General features: G+C 36.4%; 1 protein-coding gene across 2 annotated transcripts in view; it reads right to left on the bottom strand.

Moving 5' to 3' along the window:
* The window catches only part of map4k3a (mitogen-activated protein kinase kinase kinase kinase 3a), a 65099-nt gene that overhangs the window by 19888 nt on the left and 20062 nt on the right, over nt 1-25149 (bottom strand). For both annotated transcript variants that reach the window (XM_084396163.1, XM_084396162.1), the window contains exons 3-14: nt 16508-16598; nt 15232-15296; nt 12266-12321; nt 12019-12066; nt 8943-8985; nt 8580-8652; nt 7977-8108; nt 7276-7338; nt 6794-6875; nt 6340-6456; nt 2699-2777; nt 638-696 (exon numbers count right to left, since the gene is read on the bottom strand). In XM_084396163.1, coding sequence (XP_084252289.1) covers nt 638-696; nt 2699-2777; nt 6340-6456; nt 6794-6875; nt 7276-7338; nt 7977-8108; nt 8580-8652; nt 8943-8985; nt 12019-12066; nt 12266-12321; nt 15232-15296; nt 16508-16598 — 908 coding nt within the window. The remainder of the gene's footprint in view (nt 1-637; nt 697-2698; nt 2778-6339; nt 6457-6793; nt 6876-7275; nt 7339-7976; nt 8109-8579; nt 8653-8942; nt 8986-12018; nt 12067-12265; nt 12322-15231; nt 15297-16507; nt 16599-25149) is intronic.

Below are 25149 nucleotides of genomic sequence, written 5' to 3' on the forward strand. Positions count from 1 at the left end.
TAAAAAGTTATACAAGTTCAAGTTTACTTCAAAGCAAATGTACTGAAAATGTAAAATCTAAAGCAAATGTACTGATCTAAACATTTCATACAAAATATATATTTAAAAAAATTATTTGATTATTGAAATCTGGAAATTACAAGAAAAACAAATGCATATGTCTAACCAAGTTATATTGATATCACTAAAATTGAGCCTTCTAAAATGTTTTAAAGTAGTTTTTCCATTGTAACGCAACATCCAATTAAAAAAGCACAAAAAAAAAATGATTAAAAGGCAATTAAAATTATTTCATTCAAAAGGACCATCACATTATTTCAGTTTTATTTAATAATAAATGTGTGTTTTTATGCTTAACAGAGCCTCACGCCATTAGCTTAGCAGCATGCTAACGCCAAACTCTACTGAAATCAATTGTGAGTTGAGCTGTTTGTGTTGCGCACTAAGTTGCTGTCTATGTAGAACTTTTTAATTAATTAGATTCCTTACAAGGAAGCTGCCTATGTAAGCAGTAGGCAGCTCATTAGGTTTTGGAACAGAGCTAATAAGATGTAACTAAGAAGCATAAAGTGTGTTCTGATTGGTTGAATTGTTTGCCATCACAGGAAATCCCCAAAGCGAAGAGCAGCTCACTCACCGGTTCATGATGCGGTTTCGTCTCTGTTGTTAAAGGAGGGTCAAACTTCACCTGACCGACTGTAAGAAAACAAACCATTTTTAAAGCAACAGTCCTACTTTTTCTGTATTGTACAGAAACATATCAGCATACGGGTATGGAATGAAATGAGGGTGAGTGAATACTGACAATTAGTCAGTTCATTGATATAACCAGGGTTCGAAATGAGGGGGGTCTGGGGGGGGGGGGGGGGTCCCGGACCCTCCATAAGTCATTAGGGACCCCCCATAAGAATTTATTTTTGGATTTTGGGGGGTCCCCGACAAATATATTTTAACATTAAAAATGATTGTGAAAATTATAGGTCTTTAGTGACGTTTTATATTTATAACAGTAATTAATTTATTTCCTAGTGCCAGGCAGCAATCAGGGCAGCTATTAGCCGAGTGAGTTCCTATAGGCTATAGCGTCACAGATTGCTGTTGTGGTGCTCCCGCAGACACGCACTGTAGCTGAACGCGGCAAACCGAAACCTCACAAAGAGTGAAATCCTGAATGAAAATCCTGTAAGTGCTTCGATTATGTTTATATCTCCATAATTGCTTATAGTAAAATATTAGGAGTTCAAGTTCCTATATCAAAAGTTGCATTAACTAGATACTCAGTGTAATGATTAGAAGAGTAGCCTACGTTTGTCAACGTTTCTTGCTAGCTGTATGTGTATGAAGCCAAATGATCTCCAGCTAACAGCAGACTGTGGAAGCTTGTTTCCGTCACAGAGTGAAAAATAAAAAAGGTAATTGCGACTTTTTAATCTCACAATTCTGACTTTTTATCTCAGAATTAGCCTACGTGATATAAAGTCGCAATTGCAGGTTATAAAGTCAGAATTGCGTGAACTAAAGTTGCAACTGCGTGTTATAAGAGATATAAACTCGCAATTGCGAGGAATATACTTGAAATTCTGACTCAGAATTGCATGTTTAGATCTCGTAATTCTGACTTTATAATACGCAATTGCGTGTTATAAAGTCAGAATTGTGAGATATAAACTATTCTGAGGTAAAAAAAAAAAAAAATCTTTATATATGAGACTTTATATCTCACAATTGTTAGTTTATATCTCACAATTCTGAGAAAAGATGTCAGAATTGCGAGATATAAACTCGCTATTATGTATTATAAAGTCAGAATTGCGTGATATAAAGTCGCAATTGCGAGAAAAAAAGTCAGAATTCTGACTTTATAAGACGCAATTGCGACTTTAGTTCATGCAATTGCGACTTTAGTTCACGCAATTCTGACTTTATATCTCGCAATTCTGAGATATAAAGTCAGAATTGCGAGATGTAAACTCGCAATTGTAAGATAAAAAGTCGCAATTATCTTTTAAAATGTTTTATTCTGTGGCTGAAACAAGCTTCCATAGCAGACCTAGCAGCTAGACTAGTTATTCAAAGCTAGCTTAACAACCTTAAAGATAAAGATACGAAAGATAACCAGGACTTAATTCAAGTCTGTGAGTTGATTAAAGTGAATGTGATTTGAGCATGAATGAGTAAAAATGAGAGCTTGGTAAGCTATTATTATTTTTCTTAATTTAGAATCCTGCATCATGGAGAGAAAAAGAGGAAAAAGAACACCACTACAATACTGGGCCTAGCCCAAACCATGAAAAACATCCCAAGACCATTATCCCACCTTCAACATTGGTCCAAATAATTTTGCCTACAGTATATAGTGTAGCAAGGTAGTCTTCAGAATTTTTTTTATAATTGGGGGACCCCCCAAGAGTCCTAAGTCATTTCGAACCCTGGATATAACTGGTTGAAGTCTGAACATAAATAATCATATCATGAACACTCAAAACCACACATTTCTTTAAGTCAGTTGATGTCTGGTAGGTATGTTACAGAACCCAAAGAAATCCCCCAGCAGACACTGACAGACAGATCATGAGAGAGAATTTCTGGTACACTCCAGCAGAAAGAGAACTGAAGCTGAGAAATTCACTCAGCCAAGCTCAGGAGAGCAGGAGCACCTGTCAGGTCTGCCCAGGGGAGAAATCCAACAAACACTCACAGTTAATCTCTGACAGAGTCTTCCCTTCCCGGCTGGTACGGCTTGCTGAGCGAATCCGATGTGGAACAGACACTGGAGGCTAGGGAGAAGAAGAAAAAAAACACACATAAACACACACACACACACACAAGAACAAATAAATACACACCAGCACATAAAGCACATAAAGAAGATTTTATCTCTAAGGTCATTTAGAGTATTAATGACAAATCAAAGTGTTTTGTTATGGTTATTATGAGGTCATTTGAATGTTTATGTGGCTAAATAAGGCCAACATAGGGTGAATCTCACAGCATGAAATGTTTGAGTTTTATTAAAATAAAATAAAATAAAATAAAATAAAATAAAATAAAATAAAATAAAATAAAATAAAATAAAAAATAAAATAAAAAATAAAATAAAACGAAGCCTGACTCATTTATTTCCATTTTATTTATATCCATTTTTTTAAGACAGTAAACAATAATCATCCTGTTCATGCAATAAAAAAAAAAAAAAAAAAAAAATTATTATTATACGAAGCCTGTTTTAATTAAAGAACTTATTTATTTCCATTTTATTTATGTCCATTATTTTACGACAGTAAACAATCATCCTGTTCAGGCAAAAACATTTAATTTTATTACCAATTACTTTTTAAAAATAGATAATTATAAAAAGTGTGTAACTGTCATGAAAATGACAAAACGTGACAATGCAAAAATGTTTCAATGCTACTTAAAATATGCTAAATATAATTTATTATGTGTCCCTTGATTTTGTCATCATTTCTTGATGGTTTTCACTCAGCTCACCCTTGAGTTTGTGAATTTTGATTAAATATTGTATAAAATGTATTATATTAAAGTGCTTTTATTTCAGCAATTTTGGGTACGCCTCAATTGCCATCATTTCATTGCATAATGTATATATCAGCATTATGCTGCCATCATTTAATCAGCATCGGCCTTTAAAAAACCCATATCGATCGATCACTATTAAAGCAATCAGATTTGACATGGCTTTTAAGCCTTTTATACATAAACCACATTAAACCAAAAAAAAAAGTCAAGATTGTAGATGCTCTTAGTCGATAGCTTGCATATTAGTGCGCCATTCTTAGCAGATCAGAAGCCCAGTTAAGATAAAAACACCCCGTCAGCAAAATCTGCACACATCAATACATTTATTTAAGACAAGAGCGGCTTAAATGCTTACACTTCAGATATCACTTAGTGCCATCGCCAGGGACTCAGTGGAGGGCAAACTCCACAAGCTAAAAATACATGCCAGGCATCGCTCTCTGATAAGAGTAGGGGTCATGATGCTGACCCCCTGAATCCCTATCTGTCTGACGCTGCTGTCCTGTCTCACTGCAGCCCAAGAGAAAATCATTACGGCCTACCGGGCGTCCGACAGCCCAGTCCCTGATGACTATCCGGAAAAGTTTGCTGTCATTCATGAACCAGAGAACACCTTCCATCAGCAACACACACATAAACACAGACTCACACATGCATGTGCATATGGAAACACATGCAATAAGCAGCACACATAAAAACACGCAAACATTTGAGTCCTGAACAGGGTCCAGGAAACTAAATGGTCACTGAAGGACATCCTTCACTTTAGTTTCACCCCAGCAGGGCTGAAGTAGATGTGATGAGGAGAGATAAGACAGAGGAACAGACGCACGACCTTCAGACAACAAGGACACAGCAGGGCTCTGAAATAGAAATAGACAGAATGCCAAACACTGCTCCCTTCCCTCAGCGGACGCCTGTGAATATTCTATCACGCCTTTTAGCACTTGAGCCACATGGTACAGTGACTAAGAAAGATCTTATCTATGCTTTTTGAAAATCTATACAGTATATAGATATCAAATAAATCCAGACTGTTCATTTTATTGAGATACAATTTAACCAACGGGTAAAAAAAAGAAAAAGCCAGTCAAGAACATGTCTAGCTCATATCTCACTCCAAAAAAACTAAATCAAACAACTGAAAAATGAACACGCAAAATCAACAAAAATGAAAATAAAACAATTATATAAAGATTCATATTTATATGATTATATGTATTTATATATTTATTTGTTTTTGTGTTATTATTGTGCCTGGACATGATTCTCATCAATATATTACAAAATGAGAATCATCTATGAAAATAATGAGAATTATAAACCTAAAAATGCTGCTAAAAAACTTTTATTTTTTAAGTATGAAATAAAGGATCAATTAACAAAATAAAATGAACAATTGCATAATCTATAAACCTAATATTTCAATATATAAAAGTATTTATATTATATTTATTTTCAATATATAAAAGTATTTAAATTATATTTATTTTATTTTATTACTGTCCAGGTATGATTCTCATTAATATTTTACAATATAAGAGTCAATGAAAATAATGACAATTACAACGAAACTCAAAAAATTTAATAATTTTGATTATTTTCTTTATATTTAGGGGTTAAATATGACCTTGACATGCTCTTGACATTTTGCACAAGATTCACCCCAATATTGAACATTATTTGCATTTCATGACGCAAGAAATTTCTCTAAAAGCTCTTTGATGTTGATGTTCTGTTAAACCCTTGAAGCAAACTTTAGCACAAAGAGGCCAGACAAAAATCTTTTGTCAACGGATCCAAATCCAGCTTTTGAACTGAGCTTCCGTTTCCAAAACCGACCCCTTGAGGGATAAACACTCAGATCCCAAATCTGACAAGAGCGCAAAACTCCCTAAAACATCCTTGGGCATACCTGCGCAACTCAAGCACTTCTACACACACATGAACACACAGCTATTCAAGCAAACAAGAAAACACACATCATGCACAAATGTTTGTCTAGGTTAAAAAAAAGAAAGAAAATTAGTCACTAATGAAAAAATAAATTAACAACACATAAAGCCATTATAGTCATCAACGCAAAATTAACACTTACTACCGGTAATCAAAACATTTCCAGATGTTCACACACATACACACACACACACACACACACACACACACACACACACACACACACACACCCCTGATACCTTTCTGCGAGCTGCAAAGCGAAGGACTCGCCGGGAGAGAGGAGACACTGGTAAAAACAACCCTCTGTATTTAAACTTCAAGAGCAGGAGAGGGGAAAAAAATGAATAAGAGAGGAAGTGAGCATGAATTGATGCTTGGGGAAATGGGTAGAACAGGAGAGATGAAATGAAGGACAACTATGTCCTTAAAAGTCTTCATTCTCGCTGGGGGACTTTAGAAGAGGCCAAATGATTTCACAAATCTTTATCAGAAGAAGCCCTGTAGCACAACTGGAAGAGACGCCTGCGTATAAACCTAACTTTAGAGACAATCGAAACGAATAAGGGCCTTTAAAACAACCATTACAGGCTAATAATAAAGAAAGTAAGCCAGTTAAAAATATCACCGCAATAAAACGGGTGAGGTATCGAAGATATAAACTCACGGGTCTCATCAAACTGACATCCCCGCTCTTGGGATTGAGAGGCTAACGTAGTCAGTTCGATCAGCTGGCATTTTCTGGGCTCTGTTTGTGAATAATAGTCCCGATGGGGCCGTCATTCTTGAAGTGATAGTTGTGATAACATTGAGAATCACACAGAGAGAGAGAGAGATATACTGTACCTCCGGCTCTGGGTCGTCATCATCCAGGTCTGTGTAGGACGAGTGGTCGGGGTTGTTCGCTTTATCCAGAAGCTCAATTGCCAGAATACGACTCAATGGTTGGGACACCAAGGGATGCTGGGTAGAGAAGATTGAAATGGCAATGTTAGATGTTCTTTAAAAGATATGTCTTTTGTCTTAGTCTTGAAAGTTATATAACTTAAAAAGAAAATTATATAATGTATAAATACAATTAATTATACAATAAATTTAACGAATGTAATTCAGAACAACGACAACAAAAAATGATTATATAAGAAATAAAATAATAAATTAATAAATATTATTAATTGTTCAAATAATTATAATGAAATCAAATTCTATTGCTCAATTTTAAAATATAATTAATTATAAAATACATTTAACAAATGCAATCCAATGCAAACATTATGAAACTGCAAAAAGCCCCTCGTACCTGCAATAACTTGTCAGCCGGCGGCCGTTTCTTTGGATTTTTCGTCAACGCCAATTTCACAAAATTGTGGAAATTGTTGGTCCTGCAGAACATAAAGAAGAGTCTCCATAAATCTTACACGTAACAAGCATTTCGACCGCGAGGCCGTGCAGTTTGTTAGCTTTAAATGTAATTAAGCTAATTTGATTTAACAGAGCTGCAAGGTAATGGAGAAGAAACTATTCGGCAGAAGAGCTGACCAGATTCATAATTAGCCAAGGTAAGAGAATGTCAAGTCCAACCAAATCAAAATGCATAAAAGTAACTGTTTAGGGCAAATGAGAGTGCTTGGCCCAAATTTCATTGGTGATTGATGATATTGAAGAATAGGGCATTTAAAAAAAACATACTGAAACTCACTGACACTGAATTCTCTCTTGGTATTAAGTATTTTACACACCCAGGTAACATAATCATTGCCTGAAAATGTAATTATCACTTACCATTTAACTTTGTCTTTTAATTTGGGGGGTTGAAAGTTGCTTTTCGTCATCAAAAACAGAGCTCTAGAGAGAGAGAAAAAGGGTTGAAGTCACAAGCAGAAAAATAGCTCGGCTTGGAAAGAAAATGTGAGTAAATTAAAGCATCTAAACTCATTAAAACATTGATATAGTTTCACTGTCAAGTGTGAGAGTGAGAATTCAGCAATTACAAAAAATGCTCAAAATATAATAGAACCACTATTTGCACTAGCAAAGAAGTATCAAAGTGTATTAACATGTTTTCTGGACATGGTACTATTGTGTGTGTATTTTTTTTGAGTCGAGAAATTAAATCCATTTTGTCCACTTTCTATGAATAAGAGAATATTTGTATGACATTTTAGGTATAAGTTACTGAACATCTGCAAAATTTCCCAAGCTGTTTTCCCAAACACTCTTTCTACTCGCTGAACAAACAGACTCATGTCACTGATCGAGCTAAATGAGAAAGTGAAAATAAGAGAATGTATTAAAACATCTTTAAGTGGAATCTTTATCTGAACCAGAACGGTGAAATAAAATGGGAATCTTTCAGTATTGTGGTATACATACCATCATATCTAATGCCATCATGTTACTGCCACAGTTGCTCTTTTTGAATTGGAACAGATCCATACTGCTGTTTAAACCGTGCCAGGCTGATTGAAGATGATTAAACTCACCTCATTGGATGAAGGTCAAACATGGGAGGTTGTAGTTCGGCCAGTTCAATGGCGGTGATGCCCACAGCCCAGATGTCGCACAGGTGATTGTAGCCTCCTTTCCTCTCCACAGCGGCCACCTCTGGGGCCATCCTGTTATCATGGGTTACAGACCACATCATCACTCACAGTATATTTAGGAACATGATGGTTACATAAGCTGTGGCAAAGGCTTCTGTAGCCATGTAGGAAACTACTGAATTATGAAAGATTAACTGTGGGTTTTTTTTAACTCGACTGTGAAAAGTCTCTTTATAAAAATCATTTCAGGTAGTTGACAAAATAATATGGGATTTTTTATTATTCAACATAAGGATATGAGGTTAAAATTTATATTACTGTATAACGTGAAGGGTTTACAACTGGTGACCATTTTTGTATTAATTAAATAGCCATTTAAGAGTAATTTTTCACAAATTTGAGGTCATAGAAACCACATTTATTATAATAATAAAAAATAACTATTGTAAATTATTATTATTATAAATAATTTATTGCATGGATGCATGTATGATTGTAAGGTGTATGTGGCACAACAAAGCTAGAAAACAAACTGCTGTATACCAATAAGGAGTCCCAATGAACGATTTTCTTTTTGCTAGTGTGGCTGTGATCTGTGCAGATACACCAAAATCAGCTGCGGAGAAAAAGAAACAAAATATCATCTTTACTACAATCCCACAAACACCTCTCATGTGAGTTGTGTGCAGATCACACTACCACGTGTATAATTATGTCTTATCAATTATGCAATTTGAGAGCTGTGTAATGCCAAAGCAGATCAAACGTGACAACATGAGGTGATGCTCACAGTCAACAACACAAAGCTATTCGCACTTTTTTAATGATTTGAGCTGGTAACATGGTAAGTAACTTCATTTACCCAACACTTTTATCACAATGAAAAAAAAAAATTTGTTTTCTTACCTAGCTTGACATAACCATTGTCCGTCAATAAAATATTGGCACCCTATTTCAAATGGAAAAACACTTCATGAAATGACATTGTAATATTATACTGTATAGCATTATACACTGCAATTATAACCAGGGCTGCACAATATATCGAAAAATTATCGTTATCGCGATAAGAGTATATGCGATATCCGTATCGCAGAGAGGTGCGATAAATTGCATTTATTTTATGTGCCAAGCATTTGTGTGATGCATGCATGCATAGGTTGTTTATCCAAATTCGACCAATCAAATGGGGCCTTACTATCTTTATACCCGCCTCCCCAGTAGGTGCTATTATGCTATTGGCTAGATCGGGCCCAAAGGGGAACCTAGTGGCTCAGAGCAGAGAGTGGAAAATAAAAACTAATGGCGGGAGTAGAGACAAGCGAGGAAAATGACAACAGTGAAGAACCTGTGCCTAAAAAGAACTGTACGTCTGAAATATGGCAATATTTTGGCTTCAATATAGAAGATGTGTCATAAATGCATGCAGGTACTGTGTAAGGGGCCGTTCACATATCGCGTCTAAAAACACATGGAAAGCGCGGCCGCGCCGCTATCTCCTTCTTTCCACAAGCGCTTGCGTCTGTCGTTGCTATGCAACCATGACCTGCGTGAGCTTGCGGAATTCTGAAAAGTTATAGAGCTGGTAAGTCCCGCCCCTTCCGCTAACCCCACTGGACCTCTAGGTTGAAAAATCGTCAATGCAAGTGAATGTGAGAAAATAATTATTTTCTGGTTCCGTTTGAATTTTGCCATGAATGTGAAACATATGTTGTATGTGAATTTTTAATATAACTTTTCGTGTGAAGAATGCTACAATTTAGCGGGTAGAAGTTTGATACGGTTAGACTTTGTGTGAGAGCACTTTGTGGACTACAACTCTTCGCTGCTTTCGACGCGGGAATCTGAAGAAAGAACAGCCCATTTTGTTTGAATGTTGACATTTGGGTACAAAACACACAGGCATCTCGATCTGTCTCCATAGATTATCGCAGCATTAGCACCGTGATTTGACAAGTGGAGGGAAAATGTGTTATGGGATGACGTCACGTAGGCGACATGTAGTCTTTCTCGTTATGTCTTTTCCACAACTGCTAGCCAAAGAATCATACAATATACTGTCAAACTCGTAACATGAAAAATTATATAAAAAATTCACAGACAACATATGTTCACATTCATGGCACAATTCAAACAGGACCAGAAAATAATTATTTTCTCACATTTACTTGCATTGACGATTTTTCAACCTAGAGGTCCAGTGAGGTTTTACGGATTTACCAGCTCTATATAGGTGGCATAGGCGGGCCTGGAAAAATGTGCTTCCATTTTGATCGCGTTTGCATTTGACCCCTGCATTTGAAAGAACGAATTTGCACGTGCAAAAAATACGATATGTGAACATTCGTGCCGAAAGATTTTGGCCACGTCCAGAGGAAACTAATCTCCACAGTCATCTGGAACGCAACCTCAGGGAGCTAACGTTATATACAGTATAGACTTCAAAAAGTGTAAGCCCAAATCTACCAAAACTGCTAACGAAATACCAAGTAACAATAACAGAGTCTCAAAGACAACCATTAATCAAAGTGTTGCATGTGTAACGTTAACTCCTTATGAAAAAACTGAGATATTCTTCTTAAGATCAGAAGAATATCTATTAGCCTACCTGTTTAGTATGATCATTACATATATAAATGTAAAAAAATTGCATTTCTCTAGGGAAATGTTATATCGCAAGAAATATCGTTATCGCAATATCGCGTATTTTCCCAGTATCGTGCAGCCCTAATTATAACACATTATTGAATGTTTGACTGGTAGGTTTGTAAGATGGAATGAAAAATGTATCTGACAGACTTCAGAATAAAATATTTTTCCTCCTATAAAATCTCTTTCAACACCTGCTTTCATCTATGATCAGAGATGTGAAAGCACCATCTGAGTCATACTAATTACACCTCCCTTTGGCCAGGTAACACATTTTCTCTTTCTTTACCAGTGATTGCACATCTGGCTTCACCAAATCGCCATTAAAAGGTACTAAGGGCTGTACTTTAAGGGCATTTTTGTAAACAGCCATGGCACACATGAGATGCATGAATTTTAGATGTAATGAGCGCTGTAAGATGTAATTAATAATTTGTTGATTTGAACAGCTAACATACACAACCGTTCAAAAGTTTGGGGTCAGTATCTTTTTTAAAGAAGTTAATACTTTTATTCAGCAAAGATGCATTAGTAAATACATTTATAATGTTACAAAAGATTTCTATTTTATATGAATGCTGCTCTTTTGAATTTTCGATTCATCAAAGAACCATCAAAAACCACGTTCATTGTTTTCAAAATTGCTGATAAAATGTCTTGAGAATGAAGACTGAAGTAATGGCTGCTGAAAATTCAGCTTTGCCATTACAGGTCTAAATTACGCTTTAAAATGTATTAAAATTTAAATTATATTTCATAAAATGCAGCCTTGTTGAGACTTCTTTCAAAAACATTAAAAAGACCTTATATCGGCCCCAAACTTTCAAATTCCTTTATTGCTAAATATTTCATATTTAGAAGGAGGGATTGTTTTAAATACGTGTATGCTTTATTAAAACTATGAAATACAATCCTTGAAGCAACTAATCTAGACTAATCCTTTCTGCACCATTAGCAGCATCATACATAATTGCAAAATAATGGCAGAATTGTTAAAGGAATCATTTCCTAAAAATAACGACGAATCATTAATGAATCAGAATCATTAAAGCTGATGTGTGTAATTTCGGTGCCGTCAGCGACACCAAACAGATTTACTAAAATAATCATTGATCTGCCTTGTGAAAAACAACAGTTTTTCATTGCAAGGTAAAACTATACCTGGTAGTGATTTGATTTGCTGATAGATGTAGCGGGAGGTGGGTTTACGTGCTGTCACTCAACTTTTTTTTGCCATTTGAGTACAATTAAATCAATCAAATCCATGCCACTGAAAGGAGACTTTCATTTAGACGCACAAAAGCTAAAATCGATCAGAAATAAATGACATTACCTTTATGTCTCTGTGCATCTTTCCTTTGTTGTGTAGGTAATATAAACCCTGAAATGAAAGCTATGATTAAAACTCATTTTAATTCATATTCATCTCAAAAAACACATTTACAAACTGCCTTTTTAGAGACAGAACAAGGATTATGAAATATCGGCCCACATGTCTACCATTAAAAATTCAAAAGTAGCTTTCATGGTCACAACAGATTGCTTCAGTTGTCAAAACAGAGTCTGGTAAAATGGCTTACCTGAAGGGTTTCTCTTGTTACATATGCTATCTGTGATTCTGTTAGAGGCCCAGTAACTGTGGAGACAAATTTAATGTACATTTAGCACCAATGTAATCTACTAAGTACATCTGAAAAAATCCCATTCCAGAATATTTGCCAAAACATCTTAAATGTAATGATCCGAACAATATAAAAGTGTGTACAAAAGTGCAAACACATCATTTGAAAAATGAGGCATGCAGAGTAGTTATCTTAAGCTTGAACTTGTTTAAACCAAGAGAACGTATATAACATTGATCCTTCCCATACCACACTGGAACGACAGTTTAACAAAAGCACCACTAACGGGTTTCATCCAGCAGACCAAGGACGAGATTATCAAGAACCCAATGTGACTGATTACATGTTTCCAACCTGACAAAATATAGAGTTGAATTACTCTACAACTCTAAATGGACTACTGATGAAAATAACAGACGTTGGAACTTTAGCAAAAGAAAATTCAAAAGGCGTCTGAGAAGCTCATCTGTCTGTTGCCCATAATGATGTAGGATTTCTGACGGTTTGAAGCCTCTGACAGAGAAGTTAACCTTTTTGAAGTCAATAGAGACTTTTATTGCTGATTAAAATATCACAAAAACAGGAAACGTGCTAATCGGAAGGAGCGAATACTAAATGGGCTGAAGGAAGAGAGAGAAAGAGACAGCAGAAGGGTCTTAAATTTATCAAATGGTGTCCGCAACCCATTTTACTTCTGTAAAGTGATTGCTTCTAAATGTGAAACCAGATATTCAGAAAAAAAAATGCCAGGACTTGACTGGACTGTAAATAGTGGTAACGTGATAGGTTGAAAAATAAGAGGGCACGGTGATGTCATCAGAAAAGGAAAGTTGTTTTAGTATGTTAAACCAGTGATGAAAGTTTACAAAGCTGCTTCTCCACTGTCGGGCCAAACCTTTCTCGTTGCTGTGGGACTGTGGAGTTGATAACGGAGCTCTTTGGATTTTAATACAAATGCATCAGTTGTTGTCTTGGTGGCGCAAGAGCTAACAGACGGTATGAGATGTAAATACCAACTGCGTTATAGAAGATATTGAACAGACATTTCTTTTAATTTTATTGATAACTAATGTTCACTTCGTTTAAATAGCGCGCTTGGTCAGCTCCAGTGAAACTAGTAGCCAGGCAACAGACAAGCGACCAATCCTGAGTGGCGATGTCGAGAACGGTTTGAAATCGTGCCGTGACAAACCACGCTCAACTGGAACCTTTCCTTCCCGTTCTTATAACTGCTGGAAAAGACGCTAAAGATAAAGTTCAGTTTTCATATATAAGGTCATATATATAAGATAAGGATCAATTTTGATTTCACATTGCCTAAAATATTTTTTTATGTGAATTATACTACCATTTAAAAGTTCTGTACGATTTTTTTAATGCTTTGGAAAGAAGTCTCTTGTGTTCACTAAGACTGCATTTATTTGATCAAAATATAGTAAAAACATTAATACTGTGACATATCATTACAATTTAAAATAACTGTTTTCTATTCGAATATATTTTATAACACATCCTGTGATGCAAAGCTGAATTTTCAGCATCATTACTCCAGTCTTTAATGTCACATGATCCTTCAGAAATATATTGAATATTGAAAACAGTTGTGCTGCCTAATATTTTTGTGAAAACCAATTCTTTGATGAATAGAAAGTTCAAAAGAATAGCTTTAATTTTAATCGTTTCTTATAACATTATAAATAATTACTGTGATTTTGATCAACTTAATGCATCCTTGCTGAATAGAAAGTATAATTTTTTCTTAAATTAAAGTGTATATATTCCATCCTCTGTAAAATATGTGTTAGACATATGTAAAGATAAAAGAATAAAGAGTGCATTAAAGACAAATTCTTACAAGGTTTGCTCTTTAATTACGTCCAAACAGGTGTAGAGGCTTTCATCCATTCAGCAGAAATGTCCAGTATATCCTTTTTTTTTTTTTTTTTTTACCTCAAATGATCCTTTACTTGATCATTTACTAGTTCAGAAAGTTATTTAAAAACATGTTTGTCCAAGCAGAACTTGATTCATGTGTTCTATATGTCTTTGTGTGTTGTGTGTGGGAAGACTGGAGCCGGTCGGCCTCGGCTCTAATCAGGCCTGCGACCCTACAGCCGAGTGTAACCGTGGCAGCGGGGGGGCAGATAACGTGGGATGTGAGGCTGGACACTAAGCTAACACGTTAGTGGCATAACACCATCTACCCCCACCTCACGCAGAGGCTCAGAGAGAATCACAGAACTGCCGACAGCTGCCGTGAAAATGAGCTCTAATGATCTGACAGGCCACTCAACTGAGCTCTGCTAAATTTATCACCTGGGAACATACAGAGGGACGCTTTCCAACAACGAAAGTAAAGATTTGTATATTTAGGCCATCTGTCAAGAATCAGATTGTTAATTGGAGGAGAGGAAAGTCTATTTATGTAAAAACTGGCATCGGAAACGAGAAGAACTTTCAAACCATTGCAAACATCGTATCAACATTGTTTACACTGCGACTTTTAGAGGAATAGTTCACCCAAAAATGAAAATTATGTGAGTTTTTGTCATTTGAGACATAATTTCTCACTTGGAATGCAAAAAGAGACATTCTGAACAATGTACAGGTCACTCTTTGACTTAAAAGGATCACTTTTGCATCGTTTTGGAAGCTCGAAAGCCTCATGGAAAAGAATTGTATGGAAAGAAAATTGACCAAGAAAATTATTCAACATGAATCATGTTGTGTTTTACAAAAGAAATAAACTCATATCGGTTTGGAACTAAGTGAGGATGAATAAATGATGACAGAATTGTCATTTCTGGGCAAACTGTTCCTTTAAATAATGAATGGAAAGGAGATATTGCACAGCATTGAAATACTGACCACCGAGTGAGTCTGAGTTAGCAGTTGATTGTTTACCTTTGTATGGTGTATCTTACCGTGATATATGTCTTGCAATGAGCCTCCCCCACAGTATTCCATACATATCCATAATTTATCTCTCCTGAAAAGACAGAGAAAGAAAAACACCAACAAATTATATTTCAATCGATGCGTCTCGAAATAGTCCCCTGGCAGCCCCATAGGGAGAGTAGAAGGATGCACACTTTTCTGGGTCATGACACAGCAAGTAGGAGACAGTCATAACTCACAAGCAACCTGCTTTTATCAAAAACACCCTTCTCCACTTCTCAAGGTGTCTAATGTCTAGACTAATATTTAAGAGATATACCGCCTAAGTTGCCTACAGCTATGAGGAAGACTTTGCTCATCAAAATTCTTTGATTCAAGTGGCGGTTTCAGATACTGTACTAGTTTAGGGTCAGTCAAATAATTTAAATGTTTTTTTTAAAGATGTGTCTTATGCTCAAGGCTGCATTTCAAAGTGACAGCGAAAACAGTATATTATGAAATATTATTAATATTTAAAATAACTTTTCTATTGTAAAATATTTAAAAATGCAATTTATTCCTGTGAAGGCAAAGCTGAATTCTCAGCATCATTACTCCAGTCTTCAGTGTCACATAATCATATTCAGAAATGCGCAAGAAACCAAAGTTATATGAGACATTGTACTAGGATAAATGCACAATTTTATAGCCATATTATGACCAGAAGACTTTAACATTAGGTTATACATGTTTACATGAGACTAATGTAATCAAAAACCGTTCACAGAGAAAAACATGAATTGTCACTAAAGCAAAACAAGACATTCACCAAGAAGTTAGCCAGAAGAAATTACAACCTTCACATTTCTATTTTCGGTTTGTTTTCAAACTGAGGGATGCATTAAAAATATATATTTTAAATCATTTTAGCTTAACCTTCTAACATTTTTAATTACTTCTAGTCTTGGAATTAAAGATTGTAGATCCCTGGTGGGCGATGAAGGTGTCATGACGTAATACCAAACTTTGAGAAAACATCATACTGTCAATGTTAAAGTCCTGCTTTTTGCCACCAAAATCAAATGAGACCTACCTTGCTTAAAACACTATTCATAGGCACAGGTTGTACAATTATCAGAAACCGAGGTGGCTGTTCCTGCAGTGCAGCTGAGAGACCCAGCCAACAGAGCACAGTGTCAACTCAACAGCCTTAGACAGGAATAGGAACTGACAGAGCAGGAGGGGAGCGATTGAAAGAAGGGGTAAGTAAGGAGAGAGTGGAGAACAGTAAAAGGGTGGTCAGGAAAGTGGTCATTACTATACCTTAAGTAACTACCAAAATAGGCCACAATGTTAGAGTGCTTGCAGTCTTTCATCATGATTATTTCCTGCTGAACCACTGCGAAGTCCTCGCCTGTCCAGGGAAAACACAGAGAGATGGGGACATTAAACATTATTCAGCTAATTCATTCATGTTGTTGAAAAAGTGTTGTGCAAAATTTGTACGACACTTTGGAATCTACCATGATTTCATTACCATGATATTCCTTTGAGTAAAATGTAAAAACTCTGGTATGTAAATGGAAAACACAATACCATGGTATATTTGAAAGCACCATGGCATTACCATCTGATACCATCACAGTAAGTTTTACTGTAACTGTAATCTTTGATTGCTTTAAGTAATTTCTAAAGTAGCATCATCAAAATAGCAAAAATAATGATAGTTGTCTTTTTTAAAACAGGTTACAATTGCAAATATTACCTTTAAATTGTAAGAATTTATGCAATATAATATAAATTAACTATTATCAAAATAAAATAACAAAACGCACATTTAAACAATAAATAAAACAAAATAATGCAAATTTAAATTATATTCTTCAGTGAAAATAACAGTTCAAATTCTGAGAAATTTCTCAGGCTTTTTAAAAACAGGTTAAAATGTAACATGACCTTTAAATGGTAGGAAATTCTAATGTAATATAATGCAATATAATATCATTAGTGCAGTCAAATCTATACATATATTATATTTATGTATACACACACACATATCATATTACATAAACAAAAACTTATGTGTGATGCGATTAATCGTGATTAATCGCGATTAATCGATTTGAAAGCGCTAAATATAATATAATTAATATAATATAATTAAAAATTATATTCTTCAGTGAAAATGACAGTAAAAGAAAACATCTATAAAAAAATATATTAAAAAGTACATGGAATTTTTACTCTCCTGGACATTTTAAGACGATTAAAATGGACACTTTTTAAGGGTTAGGGGTTTGCAGAAGTAACAGAGACACGTGTCTCAGAAAACACCTCTAAATAAGGCAGATCCATATAAAAATTCAAACCCATTCCTCATGAAAGCTTCAAATCGAAGCATTGGATGCTTTGTTTAATCATGCATAAGACTACGGGGAGGGTCAGGCGCTTATGTATATAGTGCCTATAAAGCATTGAGCTCTCTTTAGCATTCAGAAAGCATCAGACCCCTGATGCATCGCTGTGGTTTTCCCCTCCAACTGCTGATGGAGAGATTCACACCCCATTCTAAACTTCCTTTCTCTCTCAACCCGGTAACGTTCAGTTATTTTAGCTCAGCTTATTTAAAAGCCAAGAGCATGAGCAAGGGCCTTCTTCCTTCAGAGACATTTATTTGTTGCTGTAAAAGAAAAAGAAGGAGATGGAAAAACAAATAGGGGAAAGACAAAAGTAACAGAGAGAGACTGAATATCTGAAATTCTGCTAACTTATTGGGAGTGATGTGATCTCAGCTGATGGGTGACACGAGAAGGCAATCACCCATAATGCTTGTGTGGGGGCTTCTGGCTCGACTCCATCTGAGCTGACCTTGATCTCTGGCTCTGCTCTATAAATGTGTGTGTGTGTGTGAGCGGAGAGCGAGACAAGGAGGAAGAGAGAGGGAGAGACAGATTATGAGAGATGGAGGAGAGCAGAAGAGAACAAAGTCACTTTGTTGTGACTGCTTGCTTAATGATGGACGCTGTAGGCTCATTAAAAGTTTTTTAACGGTTTTTCCTTGTTCTCTCCCACTGACACTAGCAACACACTCCTTTTACTCCCACATAGAGGGGCAGAGATAAATATTTTAACTTGCGTAATTCGCCATTAAACTGAACAGCCCAAGCTGGGTGCAGGCACCAATAATCGCATTTACAGGATGAAAGGTCACTTAGTATTTACTTACAAAACAGTACAAAGTGGAACATTTTGGAATCGACCATGATTTCATTATGTTATTCTTTGAGGTAAAAACCTTGGTGTGTAAATGTAAAACATACAGCAGGTATTATCATCTGATACCATCACAGTAAAGCCCAAATTTTATATTGTATGCGCAGGTGGCACATGCACATTAAATTTGTTTTGGACTGACAAGGTGGCGACACTTGCCCAGGCCGCTGTTTCAGAATACAAATGAAACTAAAGAGACGAAACAACAACAAAATGCCGGAAACTGCAACAATAACAGACGCCCGCATTGTCGAGCGCTTGTGTGAGCCGCAACTTTAGTTTAGAAGAAAACAAACGATGCGTCCGAAATCGCGTACTGAGTATGTACTACATTTGAATTTACTTTGCGACCGTAAAAAAAAAAAAGTATGCTCTATTTAGTACGAATATGGGTAGTATGAAGGAAATTTGGACGTACTACATCCGCCATGTTGTTACTGTCACGTGAAAAACCAGCGTCAGTTGCGTCGCTTCACTTCCATTCATAAATCCCCTCCCGTGTAAAGTGTCAATCGAATGCACACTTCAGGATCTCGGCAGTAGTAGCAGAGAATGTCTAATAAGGCGAGAAGTTTCACTCTCAGTACACTTCCGGCTTCTGAAATGGTTGCAGTTCCACTTTGATTCCATATGAGGGCGCTCACAGGACGAGTGCAGAATGAATGGAGGTCTATGGCAGTATACCCATCAAAATCCACTTTTCTCAGGATATAATTTTTTGTCTAGTAATTTGAATATTGTATTCGAAAGGAGATGCAAAGAAATTACACATTGCTGGGTGTTCGATTTTTTAGAGTCACTTATTTGCTTTAAAAAGTATTTTAAAGTGTCAATGACGTCATACACATCGTACGACCAGAGATACTGGTTTACAGCAATCCTTCAATCACTCTGGTGCTTTCGCGCTCTGCACTTTGTTTTCTCTCGAGGCATCGACAACACAGCTGACACAGGTAAATACACGTGCTAGACGAGTTTTTGTTTTGTTTGTTTCTGGTCCCGCTTCGGATGCCACGATGCCATCAAGCGGTATCTCTGGTCGTAATCAGTCCTTCACTGACCAATCAGCGTTCACTAGCAGAATGCTAGCGTGTTATGGGCAACAACAACTCAACCTGGAAGAAATCGAAAGGACATAAGTACTCGTTCATTCAACTTTCGACCTATAACCCATGTTGAACTTGCAAAACCTACTATCGAATCTGAGATTTCTCAACGGCATTTCTCTCTTTTCTAGCCGTCTAGCCCCATAGACTCCCATTCATTCTTCACTCATGGGCGATCGCCCCCAGTGGAACTCTGGTGGAACTACAACCAAAATTCGGTACGGACTTAATAGGGAGTGGGCAGGCTCTCCGTAGACGGGCTCTGGTAGTAGTAAGCTATTTGGGGACTTTTCGCCTACTGTATTTCGAATACTATGTATCCGGACAACATACTACTCTTTTGGCGTAGTGTTTTTCGCATACTATATAGTAGGGAAGTATTTGATTTCGGATGCAATGAAAGACATTTTTACCGGTCATAACTTCTGGAGAAAAACAGCGCAGACACTGGACAAAGACGAAAGTTTCTAAAGCGCATGTGTAACCCGTCTGCATTCACACACGCTATTAAATGGAGAATACTTTGAAAGGCTACAAGTTCGCCTGCACGCATAATATGCTAGCGTACACTTAAAAAATTAAGTATACTTTGGGCTTAAGTTTTACTGTAACTGTAAACTATTCTGAAATGAATAAAAACTATTTTGAGTACTTAAAAGTAATTTCTGCCCCTCTATTGCAAAACCAAAAATAAAACAGCAAAAATAATGTGCAAACAGGGTAAAATATCACCTTTAAATTGTGGGAATTTATTATAAATTTGTTTTAATATATATGAACGATTATCTAAATAAATGCAATGCAATGCAATGAAATACTGAAATGAAATCACGGAATGAAATTAAATGAAATTACTAGTAAATGTTGAAATGAAATATATATAGGGACTGTGAGTGTGAAGTTTGCTTGTTAAATTCATGACCAATTCCGAGGAAAGTTTTAATTCCAAACCCACGGACTAAAGGAAGGAGAAGCTTTGAGAAGTTTTGCATAATGTCCTTTAAGTGTAGGTCTGTGCAAAAGACATTCGCTCCCTGAGGGAAGTGTGAAGTAGCAGCAGTGGGGTCAGGTGACACGTACTTCCTGCCGGGGCAAGTGATCCAGTGAGCGTTCCGCAGAGGCAGTGACATTTGCCTGCTCATATGGGGCAGATCGCTGCGAGGGACAGCAGGAGGTTTTGCCTCTTACCTCATTTAGGGGAAACGGAAGCAGCTACCCTACTATTCACAGTGTAGGCTTCATCTATGCATATCTGATGGGTAGAACGTCCAGCTTCAAGGCAAAAAAACATGAATATCATTGGTATATGTGCTATGTTAAAGGGTTAGTTCACCCAAAAATGAAAATTCTGCCATCAATTACTCACTCTCATGTAGTTACAAACCCGTAAGACTGATGTTCATCTTTGGAAAACAAATGAAGATTTTTTTTTAGCAAATTCTGTCCCTCCATTGACCCAAAACTCTCATGCTTCAAAATGTTCCTAAAGGGAAATAAAATAAAATAAATCATAAAAATAAATCCACATGAATCGAGCGGTTTAATCCAAGTCTTCTAAAGAGACACATATATATGAATGATTATCTAAATAAATGCAATTTTCGTTTTTGGGTAAACTATCCCTTCAAGAGAAGTGTGGTATGTACTTTAGTGTATTTATGAGTGTCTGCCTTTGGTCAGACAAGGGGGGAAAGTGTGTATTGATTTGAGAATGGACAGTTAAGAGCCACACTAAAAAAAAAAAACTAAAAAAAAACTTGGCTGCCTTTCTATGTGAAGTGCTGAAGCTCATCTAGAGGTCTGGTAAATTTCCCAACGAAATTCCATTACTGTACATGGACACGAGGCAAGGCTGCAGATAACACAGAAAAGGAACAGTGATCAGTGGGATTTTTCTCTGTGTACCAACAGAGAATGATAAAACAAAAAAAGTGGGCTTAAATTACAACTAATTAGAGAGAAATAAGATAATAAACAGACTCCAAACTCACAGCAACAACAACTGCAAGCATCCATTGATTCTGATCCAAAGACATTTGAGCAAATTGTTCTTGCCCAGTTCAAAATTATGAATCAACATGGTATAAAAGATATTAAAAAAAGGATAATGGCATAAATTAATGGACTACAATGGAATGGCTCGATAAGCACAGTTTTGCAGTCTTTCCATTGCTAGTCAAGGCAGATGGTTTTCTGAGAGAGGCATAATAATAATAATAATAATAATAAAGGGGTTAAGACTGGACGAATATTTAGATAAACCATCAAACTTTTGGTTTGTTTTCTCAACATACAATATATTTCAAAAGGTAACAGTAAGGTTCACATTAGTTAATGCATTAGATACCATGAAATAAAAATTAAACCTTACAGAATTTATTAACCTTCGTTAATGTTAACATCCACATAAACTAATACATCTTTTTTTATTATGAACAAACATAAATTAGCGCTGGAGAGACCTAAGCGGGAAGACCTAAAAACGGATGCCGAGGCTGTATTGTGTCTGCTCCATACATGAGTAACATTGGTTTTGCTGTTAAACAGAACCAAGATATGCAATTGTAATGTTAGTTATATTAAAAGGACAGTTTTGAGTGTCATTGATCGTCTGAAGCTGATGTGCTGCTGGCGACTAACAACCAACTCTTGATTATATGTATACTTGTGTACTGTGTGTTTATTTTTTGTTCTTCCTTGTCGTTCGTTCCTCATCTTCGCTTTATTTTTCGCTAACCATTATTTAGCTTCGTTTCAGCTATGATAAAGCTTGCATTGCATGTTTGTGCATTTTGGGGCCGGAGCAATGAAGGGATGGGGTGTGTTTATTTTAGTTGATTTCAAATATCAACAGTGTTTCTCAGAAAATGCTTACTGCACCTTTAAGAGGTAAAGCCTCATAAACACACACACACACTATATATATGCATATATAAAGCAAAACACTCCTATTCAGATTTCAAGGTTCTTTGAATTTAGACTGTAGCCTCACCGGAGGATTATTTCAAGAAAATGCACCTTTCAATATTTAAGCATCTCGCCATTAGAAACAGCTCCATGAATCTATAGAGGTCCACCAGATCCAGACCTTATGAATGAAAGCGAGACTGTGAGGGATGGACTTGCCGTGTTTTCAATGGCATCCGCTGTATAAAGCTTCTAGATCACTTCTAATTTTCCACAGCTCATACTCTCTGGGGGGTTTTTTTGTCTACTGAAATTTCTCGGAAAGATATTTTTGCAGTGTTTCGTCATCAGAACAAGCTAAAAACACATTAAATAACAGTACAACCCACTGAAGAGATGTACGCCTATCCCTCACAGCCTCGCTTTCATTCCCATTAAAAAACAAAAGATGGCACTGCTGTGAATAAGGTCTACAGAGGTCTTCCACCAGACCCAAGTTCTACAGGACACAACAAACTTTCGAGTCAGATTTTTACATATAATAATATCAGAAAGCTCCTATTGACTTGAATCTCCATTTCAATAACATTTTCAATAACATCAGCAGTACAATCTGACATCAAATGGTATCATAAATGTGGTCTCTCTCCAGCTCAAATCACACTACAAAGAAAAAATTATAAATTAAATATATAGTTTTTCAGACGTGTCCAGTTAATATGTGTTACATAATAGAGCTCTACTGTACCAGAGAGAAACCTTCAACTTTTCTAGCTATTGTTTTCCATTTGTGAACCAGAATTTGAACGCAACTATAAGGTGCCAACTGAAATTTTGTTCACACTGAAAAAAATCTGAATAATAACAAATAATTCATGCATAAATTTCATTAAAGCATGTCATCGCACACAGAAATGGGACAAGTTTGTGCTCTTGGGCATGTTTGTAGGTGTTGGATAGCAACAGAGACTGTCAGGGAGAGGCGCTCAACTGTCACTCCATTAGACATGCGTGTCAGCGCGCATATGTGTGTGCACAGCTAACAGCTCCGCTGACGTGACAGAATGTGTGTAAGTGTTAAAGTGAGATAGTGTGTGTGTTCTAGGGTGGGGATTAAAAGAGCTTGATTGGTATGAGGGGTTTATTTCCTTATTAAGTCTCACACATTTAACAGAGGTTTGGTCACCATTAGCACTCGTGTCCCCAAACGGGTGTGTTTTCAGTCCCAGTTTGCCACAGATTTTCAATGCTTATTAAAACACCCATCTCTGATGTTAAGCGTTATATGAAGATGAAAGATATCATATTGCTTTTTAATTGCTTGCCAATTGTGACTGTTCTATATGGGCAGCTTTGGAATAAAGCCACTGAATTAGGTTACAATGTACAATGAGATATTTTTTTAAAAACTTTAAAAACTTGAACTTTATCAAGTTTATCAACAACAAAAAATATTATCAAGACAAGGCAGTTGACAGATTGCAGAACTAACACAAGGGCTACATTCAAACAGTAGCTAAATATGACAAATGTTCAATACACAACTAGTTATGAAATACAGTAGCAAGCACATTCTTTAACAAAAGTGTCTACTTTACATTCACAGGATTCAGACAAATTTTGGTTGATGTGTGCTGTATGAATGGAATCATGGTCCAAAAGTTCAGTAAGGGCTTGGTAAGATTTTTTTATGTTTTTGAAAGACGTCTCTTATGCTCACCAAAGCTGCATATTGATCAAAATACAATGATTATCCTTCACAATGTTCAAATGGCATTACTGAAATCTATCACGAGTGAGAGAAGGAGACTGAATCAGTTGTGTACGTGTTGCCATCAGTATGACTGTATGAACAAAGCCTTCAGCAATTCTTTCAATCCTAATTTAATTTTAATAATCTCAAAATATTGGCCAATTAATCTACTGTGCCAATATAATGGACTATCAATCATATGGGGAAAATGTAAGAATACATTCTTGTCCTGATCATTTACTCTCCATTTTTCCATCACTGCATCTAAATGCTTTATTATAGCTGACAGGCAACGAAAATACATTACCTTATGCCTGAATAGCTTCCTGGAGGAGATTTTTTTTTGCATATTGGCCCCTGTCACAATCAATCACATTTTGGAACATCGATTTGTTTCGTAGGTCTGTAAATCTAGCCCGTGTTTTCCCATTGTAGGACTTTGGACCCACTTTTCCCTAATATTGTGCGTACATCAGCAGCATATTTTTCTAAAGCTCTTTGTTGACAGAGAACCAGCTGCACCTGCCGTGATGCAAGTCTCCATACTGCACACACACACACACACACCATCCAACACATGCATTAAACACACACGCATCTGACTCTGTAGGGACTCTGGGTTCTGGCACTCTCCCCTCCCATTACAGCGAGTGACATTTCTGAGGGCCGCCGACCTCCGAGCCCATGCATTTTAAATGATTGCCCTGCACGCCCGCAGTGCCTCAGTGCTCCCAGCCGGCTAATACCAGACCCACCTCCACTCCTGCGCTTTCTCTTCCCTTTACATGTCTTACGGGAATCAGAGCCAACAAAGACACAGCATGCAAACGCGCACACACCTAATGTCACTCCGAATAGCGGTGGAACACTGTCCTGTCTTTTCAACATCAGGTTGGAAGATGAAATATAGGCTTCGTTTTAAATTC

The sequence above is a fragment of the Rutilus rutilus genome (genome assembly GCF_951802725.1).
Source record: "Rutilus rutilus genome assembly, chromosome: 22".
NCBI lineage: Eukaryota > Metazoa > Chordata > Actinopteri > Cypriniformes > Leuciscidae > Rutilus > Rutilus rutilus.